This window comes from Monodon monoceros, unplaced genomic scaffold (genome assembly GCF_005190385.1).
Source record: "Monodon monoceros isolate NGI ecotype Baffin Bay Population unplaced genomic scaffold, NGI_Narwhal_1 Super_Scaffold_12, whole genome shotgun sequence".
Taxonomy (NCBI): domain Eukaryota; kingdom Metazoa; phylum Chordata; class Mammalia; order Artiodactyla; family Monodontidae; genus Monodon; species Monodon monoceros.
In genome coordinates this window covers 166,577,073-166,592,824 of record NW_021703768.1, presented here as the reverse complement: position 1 = coordinate 166,592,824, position 15,752 = coordinate 166,577,073, and the positions used below count along the sequence as shown (strand labels likewise).

General features: G+C 53.9%; 2 protein-coding genes across 2 annotated transcripts in view; one reads left to right on the top strand and one right to left on the bottom strand.

Moving 5' to 3' along the window:
• The window catches only part of NR2C2AP (nuclear receptor 2C2 associated protein), a 16,781-nt gene extending 14,569 nt beyond the window's left edge, over positions 1-2,212 (bottom strand). The window contains exon 1 of the mRNA XM_029218903.1: positions 2,145-2,212. The gene's annotated coding sequence lies outside the window, so the exon portion shown is untranslated. The remainder of the gene's footprint in view (positions 1-2,144) is intronic.
• NCAN (neurocan) overlaps positions 1-15,752 on the top strand; it is an 18,410-nt gene extending 2,658 nt beyond the window's left edge. The window contains exons 3-15 of the mRNA XM_029218899.1: positions 1,206-1,380; positions 1,491-1,618; positions 2,167-2,460; positions 3,358-3,954; positions 4,152-4,619; positions 4,680-5,612; positions 9,697-9,813; positions 10,805-10,918; positions 12,256-12,414; positions 13,542-13,624; positions 14,351-14,495; positions 15,172-15,354; positions 15,607-15,752. Coding sequence (XP_029074732.1) covers positions 1,206-1,380; positions 1,491-1,618; positions 2,167-2,460; positions 3,358-3,954; positions 4,152-4,619; positions 4,680-5,612; positions 9,697-9,813; positions 10,805-10,918; positions 12,256-12,414; positions 13,542-13,624; positions 14,351-14,495; positions 15,172-15,354; positions 15,607-15,752 — 3,542 coding nt within the window. The remainder of the gene's footprint in view (positions 1-1,205; positions 1,381-1,490; positions 1,619-2,166; positions 2,461-3,357; positions 3,955-4,151; positions 4,620-4,679; positions 5,613-9,696; positions 9,814-10,804; positions 10,919-12,255; positions 12,415-13,541; positions 13,625-14,350; positions 14,496-15,171; positions 15,355-15,606) is intronic.

Below are 15,752 nucleotides of genomic sequence, written 5' to 3'. Positions count from 1 at the left end.
GAATTCCACCTCTGGGTTTGGTTAGTTCGTTCATTCAGCCAAACATTTATTGAGTAGCTACCACATGCCAGCCTGGTGCTGGAGACACAGCCATGAGTGAGACACAGCTGCTGCCTTCTGGGAGCTCTCAGTTTGATAAAATGGAGCAAAATGTTTAATACCTTTGTTTTGCTCAGCCATTTCTCTCATCCCTAAATCAGAATTTGAGTCACAGTGAGCTTATTGATGCTTCATGTCCTGGCTTACATGTCACCTCCTCCAGGAAGCCTTCGGTGACTCCATTTCTAAGCTGAGCAAGAACCACATTTGGGGGCTTCCCTGGTGGCGCAGTGGTTAAGAATCTGCCTGCCAATGCAGGGGACACGGGTTTGAGCCCTGGTCTGGGAAGATCCCACATGCCACGGAGCAACTAAGCCTGTGTGCTACAATTACTGAGCCTGTGCTCTAGACCCCACGTGCCACAACTACTGAAGCCTGCGCACCTAGAGCCCATGCTCCACAACAACAGAAGCCACTGCAATGAGAAGCCCGTGCACCGCAACGAAGAGTAGCCCCTGCTCGCCACGGCTAGAGAAAGCCCGCGTACAGCAACGAAGACCCAATGCAGCCATAAATAAATAAATAAAATTTTTTTAAAAACCCACCACATTTGATCACCCATTGCTGCCTTTGCTTCCCCTCTGTATGCATGTACTTAATTCCTAAGAGGCAGAATCTCTCACTCTTCTCCATGCCTCCTGTCACCTCCAGAGCCTAACCTTAGGCATGAAGAGTGCTATCTTTGGAGTCAGATCTTTCTGGATATAACTTCTGGCTCTCCCTTACACAGGTTATGTGGCCTTAGACCTGTCCCTCAACCTTTCTGAGCCTTAGTTTGCTCCTCTGGAAATGGGGATAATCATAGGGTTGTTGTAAGATTTCAATGAGATAATGCTTATAAATGCTTTTTACATAGCAAATATTTAACAAATTCTAGCCCTTTATGGCCATTGCTATCATTTCCTCGTCTGTAAAATGGGGGCATATCTGTCTCACCCCCCATCATCACCCTAGCACTATGCCTGTTGCTGAGTGGACAGACATGGTACAGGGCAGTGTAGGGCAGCAGGTCTGTTATTATCAGACTGGGGGGGGGCGCTATTCTGCAAGAGCGAGGTCTGTTCTTGAAGATTACAGCATAAATCATCCTGGATATTTCCCCATAGGTGTTGTGTTCCACTACCGAGCAGCCCAGGATCGCTACTCGCTGACCTTCGCTGAGGCCCAGGAGGCCTGCCGTCTCAACTCAGCCACCATTGCAGCCCCGCGGCACCTGCAGGCTGCCTTCGAGGATGGCTTTGACAACTGTGATGCCGGGTGGCTCTCTGACCGCACTGTTCGGTGAGGGGGTACACAGGGTAGGGAGATGGAGAGCTAGCCCCTGGAGAAAGATGGTCCTTGGGGGCCCCAGGAGCACACATCTGAGAGGGACCCCCACCTTGTCTTGTCAGGTATCCTATCACCCAGTCCCGTCCTGGTTGCTATGGTGACCGTAGCAGCCTTCCAGGGGTGAGGAACTATGGGAGGCGAGACCCACGGGAACTCTACGATGTGTATTGCTTTGCCCGTGAGCTGGGGGGTAAGTCTGGGGCTGGCAGAACACCCCCTTCCCTGAGCCCCATTACCCTCCCTAACCCCCATCCTTCCCTAAGTCCTTCCTAGCTCTCCTAAGTTTCATCCCTCTCTAAACCTGCAGCCAAGATCTGAGCCCACCGGTTCCCTGAGCCTTCCTCCACTCCTTGAGCCCCTCTCCTCTGTGCCCCTTCCCTCTCTCTGAGCCTCTTCCCTCTCTGAAGCCTTGTCCCCTTCTCTGAGTCTCTCCCCCTTCCTGCCCCCCCTCTTCCTACTTCCCTCCTCACTGAGCCCCCCCTCATCAAGGCCCTCCCTCTCTCTGAAGCTCAACTCGTTAAGGGGCCTGAGTTACCTCACTTGAAAAGGAAAGTGAAGCCCCCTCTTAGCACTGCATGAGAGGTAACGACAGTGATGTTCTGGCGATGGGGGCACGCAGCTGCGGCTGCTGCAACCCAGATCTAGCCAGATCAGGGCTATTTGGGGTGGGACCCCCTTCCCGGGCTCCGTGGGAGGGTTCTTGGGGCCCCTCTGACCTTCTCCCGCGCCTTCCCGCAGGCGAGGTCTTCTACGTAGGTCTGGCCCGCCGCCTGACACTGGCCGGTGCGCGTGCCCAGTGCCGCCGCCAGGGCGCTGTGCTGGCCTCGGTAGGACAGCTGCACCTGGCCTGGCATGAGGGCCTGGACCAGTGCGACCCGGGCTGGCTGGCCGACGGCAGCGTGCGCTATCCGATCCAGACGCCGCGCCGGCGCTGCGGGGGCCCAGTCCCGGGCGTGCGCACCGTCTATAGCTTCGCCAACCGCACCCGCTTCCCGTCGCCGGGAGAGCGCTACGACGCCTACTGCTTCCGAGGTGAGGCCACGCCCTTTGAGTGTGCGTCCCCGGGTGGCCACGCCCCAAGGGCATGCACCTTTATACCGGCCGCGCCCCCGGGAGTTTGGCTTTCTAGTAGAGGTGGAGACCAGGCAGGGGAGAGGCACAAGAAAACTTGCTGCGCGGTGAGCCGCGCCCCCAGGGAAAGGTCGTACCTCTGAGACAAGCTTTCCGTAGGAGCCCCGCCTTAGAGGAGGACGAGCCTCAGAGAAGACCAAGCTCTGGGGGGAAGTCCTGTTTAGTGGGTGGGCTATGTCTCCTGAGATCTCTGAGAGACACGCCGCTGGATGGAGCAGTTCTCACCTGGAGCCTTGCCCATGAGCACCCACTGGGGAGGAAGTGATGCCTCAACTAGCCATGACCCCTGAGCAAGGCCACACCCCCAGGGATGGGACCAGGGATGGCCTTCACCCTTGGGGTGGGACCACACCCTCAGAAGCTGCAAACCTCAAGTCCAAGGAGCTGAGTCATGTGTAAGCTGGGGGGGGGAAAGAATCTCTTCGTAGAAAGGCCATGCCCATTAGGCGCTTTCTCTTCCATGGGAGGAGCCACGGCCCAGGTCTGACCTGCCCCCCTGAGAGCTGGCCACTGCTCAGCTTCACCCACCAGCCAAGCTGTCTCTTGACCCTTTACTGTGACCAGTTGATTCTGACCTTGACAGTGGACCCCAGCCTGAACAGTGAGGATGATAACTTTGTGCCTCTGTCTCTCAGTCAGGGGGGATCCCAGAAACAACCCAGAGAGACAGAGGGGCTCAGAGAGACAGAGGTACATAGAAGATCTCTGCTGTAGCATGCTGGAATGTGGGTAGACTTCAGGCAGAACTTCCCAGCCAGCCCCTGGGCCTAACACAGCCTCTTCTGCTTTCTCCCACAGCTCATCACCCTACATCACAACATGGAAACCCAGAGACCCCGTCGTCTGGGGATGAGGGGGAGATTCTGTCAGCAGAAGGGCCCCCCGCCCAAGAACTGGAGTCCAGCCTGGAGGAGGAGGAGGTAGTCACCCCAGACTTCCAGGAGCCTCTGGTGTCCAGTGGGGAAGAAGAGCCTCTGATCTTGGCAGAGAAGCAGGAGTCTCGAGAGACCCCCAGTCCTGCCACTGGGGGCCTCACACTAGCCTCAAGGCCTGCTCTGGAGGCTGAGGAGGTGTGGCTGAGCACAGTGTCCCCCGCCCCCAGCAACGTGGAGGCAGGCACTGCGGTGGGCAGGCACACAGAGGCAACCCCAGCCAGCCCCATGCCCAGGAGGAGGGGGCGCTTTAAAGGGTTGAACGGGCGCCACTTCCAGCAACAGGAACCCCAGCGAGGGCTGAAGGGCGTGCTCCAGGCCAGCGTCAAGCCCCCCACCCCAGAGGTTGCTGGGAATTACGTGGAGCCTCCCCTGGCCACAGGAGCCACTGACGCCTTGGGGAGTGGCCGGAGCCAAAGCCCCTGGGCTGTGCTGACCAATGAGGTGGATGTGCCTGGAGCTGGTGAGTGGGGTCCAAGGGGGAGATGGGACCTGCCTGGGGATGCAAGGGGGACAGGGGAGAAGGCTCCGAATCACAGTTGGGTCCCCTGGCCTCACCAAGCCTCAGAAGACCCCTCTTCCTCAGGCCTGGAGCCAAGGAGACAATCAGCAGAAGAAGCTGCTGAGAGATAATTATAATTACTGTTGATATTGTTTCAGGTTCCCCTGGTGGCAGGAGCCCCCCAGAGCCCTGGCTGTGGCCCCCAACCATGGTCCCACCTATCACCCTTGGCCTGGAACTAGAGGAAGCCAAGGGCCCCAGTGTGAGGCCAGCCACCCCCGACCTGCCCTGGTCCTCCTCGGAGGCCACTGCCTTGGCTCCCAACCCCTTAAAGGGCCCCAGCACTGCCCGCTGGGAGGCTTCTCCCACAGTCATTTCTCCAGACCTCCCTGTCATGGCCATGCTTCGTGGCCCCAAACTGTGGCTCCTGTCACACCCTACGCCCCTCCCCACCGATGCCAGTGAGGTAAAGGGGTATAGTGAAGCCATGGCCGCTGCCCCACCCTCCCCTGCCTCAGAGATCGAGGCCAGCCCCCAGGATCCCATCCATCCAGAAGTGTATTCCCTGCCCTCCTCCTCGGGCCTGATGGGACAAGGTGGAGAGGCCACATCCCTGGCACTCAGCAGCCATGGAGAAGGAAGTCCTACGGCTCCTTTGCAGGCAGCTACAGACACACAAGCTGGAGCCGGTCCTAACTCCTTCAGAGCAGACTTCGGAAAAACTGGGGGGACCAGCCCTACTGGGCTCAGCAAAGCTGAGCCCCCCAGATCCAACCCACAGGCTTCTGTGGATGGGAATGTGGTGGCAGCCGTCACTCCCACTGAGACTGCCACTGAGCCCATGGTAGCCAGAGGCGTCTTGGGGTCTGAGTCTGCGGTCTTCAACACAGCAGAGACCCCCACTTCCAGCTTGCAGGCCAACATGGATGAGGCACAGGGCATGTGGCTGTCACTGCACAGTAAAGGGCTAGACCCCCATTCCCCATCTGTGCCCTTGGGGGTCCCTAGGGTCTCCTTGATGCTCAAGGTCACCCCGCGTTTGGAGCCTTCGGCTGCTACAGATGGAGGAGCCACAGTGGCTCCCATGAATTCCGTGGTCACACTAGACACCAGTGGTGCTGGTGGGAATTGGGAACCTGGATCCCACGTGGTTGAGGGAGCTGAAAGCCCCACCTTGAACCCTCAAATGGCTGTGGATACAAGTGTGGTGATGTCCCTCATGTCCCTGGACCTGGGGGACAAGGTTGGGGTCCTGGCCATGTCCACAATGGCCTCCTCAAACTCCCAACCCCATCCAGAGCCGGAGGGCCAGATGGTGACCCAGGGCACCCTGAGAGGCTTGGAGCCTCCACATGAGGGCAGCCCCTCAGGGGAGCCCGCTCTTCCTCCTTGGACACCGACAGCAGCCAGCAAGGACAAGCCCATTTCAGTTTCCTCGGGGGAGCCTATAGTGCCGTGGGACTCCCCCAGCACCGTGCTGCCTGCCTCCCTGGGCCCAGAGGAGTTTGAGCTGGAGGTCCTGGCGGGGAGCCCAGGTGTGGAGAGCTTCTGGGCGGAGGCAGCAAGTGGAGAGGAGCCAGCCCTGCCGGGAACCCCTGCAAATGGCAGTGCAGAGGAGGGTGAGTTGGAAGCTCGTGGTCTCATCCAGGTCACTGTGTTTGTGCTCAGGAACCAGGGGCTGGGGTAGGCCAGAGCTGGGAGGAAGGATTGTTCTTGGGTGCCTGGGAAGGTTTCTAGCAGGGGATGATGTTGAAGGCGGGAGCTCATTAGGCAGAGTTGAATTACAGAAAGCGTATTCCTGGCAGAGGCACTAGCCTGGGCAAAGGCCAGGAGGTGAAGCTGCATTTGATGTGTTTTGTGCACAGCGAGTAATGAGGCAATGATGAGGTGTGGGGCGGAGTTTGGTTTTGGGGATGAGTACAATCAGCAAATCATGTTCATGACCGCTCTCAGCTGACAGTGTTGTGTGATGCTGGGGTCCTGCCTTCAGCGATGCCTCAGTCTGAGGAAGACAGAGCTGGTTACAGGCAACCCCCCTGGGGTGGGGCCGGAGGGAGGAGGCCTTCCTGGACAAGTGTTGAATCGCAGCTGGAATTCAGTGGTGCAAAACGTGGGGGGCCTCAAGCCACAGATAAAGCGGGTGCTGGGAAGGGGTGGGAGTGGTGGGCATCACCCCCATTTAATAGACAGCAAACTGAGGCTCAGGGAGGTATGTCGCTACCAGCTAGTCAGTGGTCAAACCTCAACTGGCACCCAAATCCACATGTGCCTTGGTTGCTCTATGCCCGGCGGAGTCCAGAGAAAGCCATCACCCTGTTCTCCTGGGGCCAGGTCTGCCCGTTATGGGCAGCCTGCAAATTCCAGCCCTTTAGTTTTTAGGTCCTGCCATATTGAGCTATTCTTTCGGTCAAGTGAGCGTTAAAAAAAAACAAACAAAAACAAAGAAGAAGAAGAAGCTAATTAAAAGGCACACTTTTTCCGAGTTGCAAAACACTCTTATTAACACGATTGGTTTTACAATCAATCAATAACACTTGCTCCTTTTTTTGAAGGCAAAGTGTCGTGGTGATGGAAACAGCGGATGCAGGGTTTTATCACCCACCCTGTCATCTCTGGGTTGTGTCTGGGGCTGCATCTTCTTTTCTTAGATGCCCAGGAGGCAGGTGGACCCTGGGCAGGGGCACTTGCATCAATAAAGGCTTATGCTTATTGGTGACTGCCTTTGTGCTTGGGTTGGTCTGAGCACTTTACTGGAATCATCTTGGTTAATCTTTTTAATGTCCTTGAGGAACAAGTTCTAGTACGATCCTAACTTTACAGATGGGGATACTGAGGCACAGGGAAGTCAAGTGACTTGTGCAGAGTCATGCAGCTGGGGAGTGTCAAGGATAACGTTTGAATCCAGGCTGTCTGACAACAGTCTCTGTCTCAATCACTGGGCTCTAAGATGCTTATTTCATTGACATAAAACAAAATAAAACGCCCTGAGGTCTTGGGGGGGGGGTAAGCTTGCCCAAGGCCAAAGGAACTAGAGAAGGAACGGTCAGGTGGGAGGGAAACCACGAAGAAGTGTGCTAAGGAAAGTGTGTTGAGAGGAGCCCCCAGGGCCACGGCTGGATCTGTCTTGGACTTTGTTGGTTTTTCGGCTCCAGACTCAAGCCATGGGCAGCCGGGGTGGAGGGAGGCAGCCAGTGCTGGGGGAGACCTGGGCGCCTACTCACCTACTGCTTGCAGCAGAAATGCTAATGAAGCCAAAAATAAATGCAGCACCAGCAAGCGACTGAGTCACCGCCAGTCCGTGGGCAGGTGTCAGCAGCTTGGGGCACCTGGTGGGGCTTACACGTCCTGGCGCCTGGCAGCCCCACGCATGTGCCCGCACGTGCCAGGGTGGCACCAGGCACAGAAATAGCCACAGGCCTCTCTGGCCATCCGTGGTGGTACACGCCACTGCCCCAGGGACCGGCTTCAGTCACTGCGGGCAGGCCAGCAGCTACCTTTATGCAGTTAGCAAGCAACAATTGAGTGCTTGCTGTATTCCAGGCACCATGTTGAGACCGAGTCCCTTGTCCTCTGGCAGCTGACATTCTAGAACAATGCTCTAGAACTTTCCCAGTGATGGAAATGTTCTCGAGCTACGCAGTCTAATACAATAGCTACGAGCCATTGGTGGCTACTGGGCCCTTGAAATGTGGCTAGTGTGACTGAGGAACTGCGTTTTAACTTTTATTCCATTTTAATTAATTTAAACTTAAATAGCTGTGCGTGGCTGCCATGTGGAACATCACCGCTCTGGGGGGAGGCATGGATAAGAAATGATGGTCCTAATAAATTATATTGGAGGTTAGAAAGTAATAAAGACAAAAGAGAAAAGTAAAGCAAGGGATGAGGGATGCCAGTGGGTGGGTTTTGGCTTTGGAAGGGGGGTTAGGATGAATTTGAGCAAGCCTGAAGGAGGTGAGAGTGGAGCCACGCAGAGATCTGGGGGAAAAGCAGTTCAGGCAGGTGGAATAACTTGTACAAAGGCCCTGAGGCAGGACCGTGTTTGGTGTGTAGGAGGAACAGCGGGGTCAGTGTGGCTGGAGCGGAGTAAGTGAAGGAGGGAGAGGAGGATCAGGCAGGGAGATATTGGGGAAGATTGCACCGGGCCCTGTGGGCTGAGGTAAGGATTTTGGCTTTTCCTATGAGGGCAATGGGGAGCCATGGAGGATTCTAGGCAGAGGAGGGACATGACCTGACTCAGGTTTACATGGGCTCCCTCTGGCAGCTATGGGGAGAACAACCTGTTAAGGGTGAAGGCGGAGTCCAGAAGATCAGGGAGGAGGTGACTGCTTGTCATCGTCTCAGTTTCTTGTGGGCCTCCAGACCAGGACAAAACAGAAACAAATTCTAGGTTATAGGGCCTGGAGAGAGGGCCTTAAACGGCTTCCAGATCCCCGTAGGCCAGTTTTGGCTCTTGTACTGTCCTGCTGAGTGGCTTTGAGCTAGACCCTGCCCTCCTCTGGGTCTCATTTCTGGTATCTTGCAGTGGAAGACTTGACACTGTCCTGACAAGGGATAGGGGTCATCTGGGGTATATGGGGGTTCTTGCTCTGCCCCTCCAAGACTCCAGGGTGGTCCAGAGACCACTCACCAAGGCCTCTGAGGCCCTGAGATGGGGAGGGGTGACCCTCCTGCCTCCAGAGAAACCCAGCTGAGGGATGAGAGAGGTGGACAGGGCCTCACATTCAACTCCCCCTGGATGCCCTGTCCATGTTAAGCAATGTTGAGACCCCTCAAGAGGCCCCAGGCTGATATACAGAGAGCCAGTCATGGCATTATGGTCAGGACTGGGAGAGCAGGATGAGCTACTTTTTTTTTTTTGCGGTACTTGGGCCTCTCACTGTTGTGGCTTCTCCCGTTGCGGAGCACAGGCTCCCGACGCGCAGGCTCAGCGACCACGGCTCACGGGCCCAGTCGCTCCACAGCATGCGGGATCTTCCCGGACCGGGGCACGAACCCATGTCCCCTGCATCGGCAGGCGTACTCTCAACCACTGCGCCACCACGGAAGCCCAGGCTGAGCTATTTTTATTTTCATTTTGTAAATGAGGCAACTGAAATTCACAGCAGTAATTTGCCCAGGGTTCCCTAGTGAGTGGCAGAGGCAGGAATTGAACCAGCCTCTCTGACTGCACAGCCTATGGTTATTACTGCTATAATCCACCACTTCTCCACACTGTAACCACTGAGGTTGCATCAGAAGAGGTTGAGCCACAAGGACGAAGGAAGTGATGGTTCCCACTGGTCCCAGTGCCGTTCGTACCCCATCTAGAACCTATGTCCACTTCTTTGCTCCAAAGTATGAGAAGCACAATGACCAGTTGGGTATTTCTAGAAAAATGGGGATAAGTCAAGGAGGGCACTTAAACCATGTTCTATGAGAAGACTTCCTAAGAGAAGCTGCAGGGATCCCATTCTAGTTCAGTCCAAGGAAGGACTTTGCCATAGCCAGGGCATCCCACAGGTGCTTTGGCCAGTTCCTGGAAGGAGTAAGCTCATCACAGGGACATGTGAGAGGAAGTTGGCAATCAATTATTGGGAAGTCATAGAGGGGACTCCACAGAGAGGGGTGGAACGAGAGGGCCTTTAGGGGTCTGAGGTCTGGATTCCCTGGGAGGCAGACTTGGTGGTCTGACTCCTTCCTGTACTCCTGTCCATCCTGCAGTTCCCTCGGATCCCTGTGAGAACAACCCTTGCCTGCATGGGGGCACGTGTAAAGCCAATGGCACCATGTATGGCTGTAGCTGTGACCAGGGCTTTGCTGGAGAGAACTGTGAGATCGGTGAGTACGCCAGACTCAGGATCTGAACACAGACTTGTCTGACTCAGAGCCCTGGAGTCTATCCCAGCAGCCATCCCCATGAGGATCAGGGATCACAAAATGCTGGCTTCAGATGCTCCCTTCCCCTCCCTCACTCCTTGGTTCCAGTAAATCAGCCTCAGCAACAACCATCTGAGGTTTTATCCTCAGGGCTGAGGCTCTGGTGTGCTGCCTCCCATTACTACCAGGCAGGGGTGGGGAAGGGGAAGACAAAAGGATGGTAAGGCTCATACTCCCACCAGCAAAGGGCCCCAGGGGATCGCCTACCCTCTCCTGGGTAGGCAGGGGTATAGGCACCACCACCAGAACTGTTGGAAGCTAGCTCCAAAGCCCAACACAAGACATATGAAAAAATTATGAAATTATAACAATAATTATAAATGATATAATTTCTTGAGCTCTTCCATTGACTCTACTCACAACCACTGCTGTGGAGGTGCTATTGTTATCACCACTTTGCAAAAAAAAGAAACTGAGTCTCAGAGAGGGCAAGTGACTTGCCTGGCATCGTACATGCTTCAGGCACTATCTACACAGGGATTGGGAGAAGAGGTGCTCAACTGATTGCTCCCTGTACCTACAAACAACTTCGTGATTCTGTGCAAATCCTTTTAAGTGCTCCACATTCTGAAGACCCTTCAGCTTCGACATCCTATGTGTCTGTTTGCCAGACCCACCTTCACTGTTCTGGAGTCAGGGGGAACGTCCTGCACACTCTGGCTTTCAGCCAGCCCAGTGGCATCTCCTCTCATTGATGCTAATTCACATCAGTTGTGTGAGGTTCCACCCCCTTGACCTCCAGAGTCATTGGGCCATCAGTGCAGACCATCGCTGTTGTACTCAGGTCTGGGATAGATGGTAGGGTCATGAACGCATCTTCTGCCTGGTTCTCCGTGGGGACTGGGAGCCACAGGGAAGCTGACCTCTGACTCAGCCCCACCTTCCCCTCCAGATATAGATGACTGCATCTCCAGCCCCTGTGAGAATGGAGGCACCTGCATCGACGAGGTCAACGCCTTTGTCTGCCTTTGCCTCCCCAGCTATGGGGGCAGCCTCTGTGAGAAAGGTGAGTCTCTGCCGAGACCCCAGAAACAGTACCAGGAACAGGGTTGGGTGCTGGACCACAAGCTTCCCACACATGGAGCTCCAGGTCTTTGCCTCTGGTTCCATGGCCGTGAGTCAGACAGGCAGGAGGCGAATAATTTTCTTGAGATAAAATTCACATAACGTAGAATTAACCTTTTTAGAGTGAACAATTCAGTGGCATTCAGTACAGTCACAGTGTTGTGCAACAACCACCTCTGTCTAGTTCCAGAACATTTCCATCAGCCCCAAAGGAAATCCTGTCCCCATGAGCCATCACTCCCCATTCCTCCCCTCCAGCCCCTGGCAACCACTCATCTACTTTCTGTCTCTATGGATTTGCCTGTTTTATATGTTTCATATAAATGTAGTCATACGCCCTGTGTCTTTTTCTATCTGACTTCTTTCACTCAGCATGATGTTTTTCAGGGTTCATCCACATTGTAGGACGTGTCAGTGCTTCATTCCTTTTTATGGCTGAATCGTATTCCATTGAACGGTCCACATTTTGTTTATCCGTTCATCACTTGATGGACCTTCGGGTTGTTTCCCCCTTGTGGCTAATGTGAATAGTGCGGCTATGAATGTTCATGTACACGTTTTTGTTTCAATACCTGTTTTGCATTCTTTTTGAAGTTTCCCCCATTCTTTTTGGTGTACCCAGGAGTAGAATGGCTGGGTCATATGGTAATTCCGTGTTTAACTTTTTGAGGAGCTGCCAGACTGTTTTCCACAGGGGCTACACCATTTTACATTCCCCCCAGCAATGCAAGATGGTTCCAATTTCTCCATATCCTTGCCAGCGCTTATTATTTTCCTTTAAAAAAAAATTATAGCCATCCTAGTGGGTATGAGGTGGTATCCCATTGTGATTCTGATTTGTTTTTCCTAATGATTCACGTTGTTGAGCATCTTTTCATGTGCTTGTAGGCCATTTGTATATCTTTTTGGGAGAAATGTCTATTTGAGTTTTTTCCCAGGAGGGAAATTTTAGGCCTTCCTGAGACCATTTCCTGAGGTCCCAGGATGCGGCCAGATCAGAGAATGAGACATTAGAGTTGGGATAAGAGGGAATGGGTGTAATGGTCTTCCAGTTGAATCTCTTCCTGCAACAGAGAAAAGAAGTGAATATGGGAGGAGGGAGGTGAAAAGGTGGGGGGACAGAGTGGGGGCTGGGGGATGGGCCCAGGGAGAGGGTTGATTTAGCCCCACAGTGACCTTGGATTGGGCCCTCTCTCTGGTGGGCTGGTGTGCTCACGGCTGGCAAGGCAGGCCTCGGCTTGAGGCCAGCCCCCTTCATGCTCCCTTTCCACCTCCCAGACACAGAGGGCTGTGACCATGGCTGGCACAAGTTTCAGGGCCACTGCTACCGCTACTTCGCCCATCGGCGGGCATGGGAGGATGCCGAGAGGGACTGCCGCCGTCGAGCCGGCCACCTGACCAGCATCCACTCACCCGAAGAACACGGCTTCATTAACAGTAGGGACTCTGCGGTGGGCAGGGGTGGCCTTTACAGTCCCTTTGTCAGGGGATCCCCCCAGGGTCCTGAAGACGCTACCTTTCTGAAGCTATGTTCATTAATGCAAGCCCTGACCACTTATTAATTCAAGTGTCTATTCACTTGTCATTTCATTCATTCACTTCATTCATTCTCTGACTATTTACTGAGCACCTGCTATGTGCCAGGCACTGTTCCAGGCACAGAGACACACATTGTCCTGTCCTTAGGGAGTGACGTTCTTGAAGAGGATATAGTCAAACAAGTAAATATCTAATTAAATAAGTCTATCCTAAAATTTAGCTGGTTCTCAGGGCACTGATGACAGTTAAAACAGGGCCAGGGGACAGAGGGTGATGGAGAAGCATCTGTGGTGCGGGGGATGAAATGAGGCAGGAGCAGAGATTTAGAGAAAGAGGGGTGTCCCATAAATTAAATCCAGCATTTATTGATTTACTCATTATTCCTTCTACCCTTTTTCATCCATTTATTTATTCACATTTTCCCCATCCCATCCCCTGTTAATTCTTTAATTTGTTCATTCCCTGGTTCACTGGCTTTTTTCCTCTATGTAATCAAACACACATGCATCCAGCTGCTTCCTCCTCAGTGACTGATTGGCTCATTTAGATTCACCTGCCTGCCCTGTCAGCCTTGCTCGCTGGCTCTCTTAGCCCCTGCTCTCTCATTTCTGCAAAGATCTGACTTGTTTTTATCGTTTTCTCTGGCCTTTTGTTTAAGCCACAAATTGTGACAAGGCCAGGAGCCTAATTCCAGCCCTTTCCATGCCCCAACCCCACTCCCCAAGTATGAGGCCAGCCAGAGCCTCATCCTGCTAGGAAATGGGGGGAACGTGGCCTCCAGCCCATGCCCCCCAGGCTGGCAGAGGGGCTGGGGTCCTCCCCTCCAGCTCAAACCCAAAACTGGGGGAGGGGCTCTGGGTACCCCCCCTCCATTCTCATCTTCATCCACTTCCCCTTCCAGCCCACCTTCAGGCTGGGGAGGGGGCTGAGTCTCCCCTCCCACACCCCCCACCTGGCCTCCAGCCAGCAACCTAGGCTGGGGGAGGTGCAAGTACCCAGCCCTCACGACACCCCACACCCCACAGGTTTTGGGCGTGAAAACACGTGGATCGGCCTAAACGACAGGATCGTGGAGAGGGATTTCCAGTGGACGGACAACACGGGGCTGGTGAGTGGTGGCAGCCTGAGGGCCTGGGTCCCTGCAGTCAGACTGTTGACTTGGGCCCTGCCTAGAATGGAGAGTTCTGGGTAAGCTACAATGACCCGGCCCCCTGGCTTCACTTTAGTAAACCTTATATTATATCTTTTTCACCACAATTAGGAAAGAAATCCACCTCCTCTCCTCTGCCATGAGAACTGGCCCCGGCCCACTCTCTGACTACACTTGAACTGGATCAAGCAGCCCCGGCCCTCCTGGCCTCTGTTCTGTTCCTCAGACAGGACAAGCTCAGTCCTGCCTCAGGGCCTTTGCATTAGCTATTCCCTCTGCTTAGAACTCTGTTCCCTGCCTGCGTTGTTCTTATCCTTGAGTCTTCCTTCAGCTCCCCTGTTGCCTCCTCAGGGAAGCTCTCCTGGACCTCCAGTCTGAGGTCACCTTTTGTTCAACTATTTATCTAACAATGAGTGACCCATGTGGAAAACAGACTGTCAGGGAGTGAGCCGGGGCAGGAGGACCAGGGAAGAGGGCACCACAGCCTCGCAGCTAGAGGAGGGTTGACTTGGACTGTAGTGGCAGCCACCCTCAGGGCAGGCAGAACAGTGCTCATTGTAGAGATGGAAGCACTGAGTCCCTAAGAGTTTGAGTGGTCTGGCCAGGGGAATCCCACAGTACCAGTGCCAGAGCCTGGGACAGGCTGCATGTCCCCTGAGCACCCCCTGCTCCCCATTCTTACAGCAATATGAGAACTGGAGGGAGAACCAGCCCGACAATTTCTTCGCGGGTGGGGAGGACTGTGTGGTGATGGTGTCACATGAGAGTGGGCACTGGAATGATGTCCCCTGCAACTACAACCTCCCCTATGTCTGTAAGAAGGGCACAGGTATGCTGCTACTCTCCCTCCCACCCCTTCTCCCCCAACCTTCCCTCCTGCCTGTCACTGGCTCGTTGTTTTATTTAAGTTTGTAAATGTAGGAGTCAGTCCAGCCCAGTTTTCACTCTTTAGAACTATGTGAGGGTACCCATTTTTCCCCCACCCTTGCCAACTCTGTGTTACCAAACTTTTTGTTCTTTGTTCATCTAAGTCCTGAAAAACAGTGTCTCATTGTTATCATAGTTTGCACGTCTTCGAGGATGAGAATAACCAGCTCTTCATATGTTGATAAGCTGTTTATACGTATTTGATTTCCTGTGACCTACCAGTTCATTTCCTTTGCCTAATTTTCTATCGGTTCATTGGTCTTATTGATTTGTAAGAGCTCTTTACATATTAAGGAAACATATATATGTATAGGTATATTCTCAAGTCCACCTTTCTTATACTTTTCTTCATTCTTGCTTCTGTTTCTTTGCCAATTTTCATATCCTTTTTGCCATTCATTTGCTCAGATTATTCTTGCCTCCCATCTCCTTCATTCCCATCATGCACAAGAATTAGGGGGTGGGAGGTCACAGCTGGATAAAGGTGGGACCAGCTGAGGGTTCATCTCAACAAGAGATGAAACCAGTTCAGCCCCACTCCCATCCACTTCTTTAACTGGAGGTTCCTCTGTCCTCAGTGCTGTGTGGTCCCCCTCCAGCAGTGGAGAACGCCTTGCCCATCGGTGCCCGCAAGGCCAAGTATAATGTCCACGCCACTGTACGCTACCAGTGCGACGAAGGATTTGCCCAGCACCACGTGGCCATCATCCGATGCCGGAGCAATGGCAAATGGGACCGGCCCCAAATCGTCTGCACCAAACGTAAGTGGCTTCCGCCAGACACCCCAACAAAAGTTTCCAGCTACTGGTAGTCTCCAATTAAGCATCTCATGACTACACACATTGATCTGGTTGAATGTCTGCCTGATAATATGGCCTGGCAGATAAGTGAGAACTTACTAGCTTGCCTGGTGTTCCCTCCATTTCCCCCTCCCCCGAGGAAGCCTGTTCCAGCAGGCCACCCACCTCTCATCAGCTTTTGCCACGTCCCTGTCGTCCCTCACTTCCCCGCAGCCAGACGATCCCATCGGATGCGGCGACACCATCACCACCACCAACACCACCACCAGCATCACCACCACAAATCGCGCAAGGAGCGCAGAAAACACAAGAAACACCCAGCAGAGGACTGGGAGAAGGAAGAAGGGAATTTCTGCTGA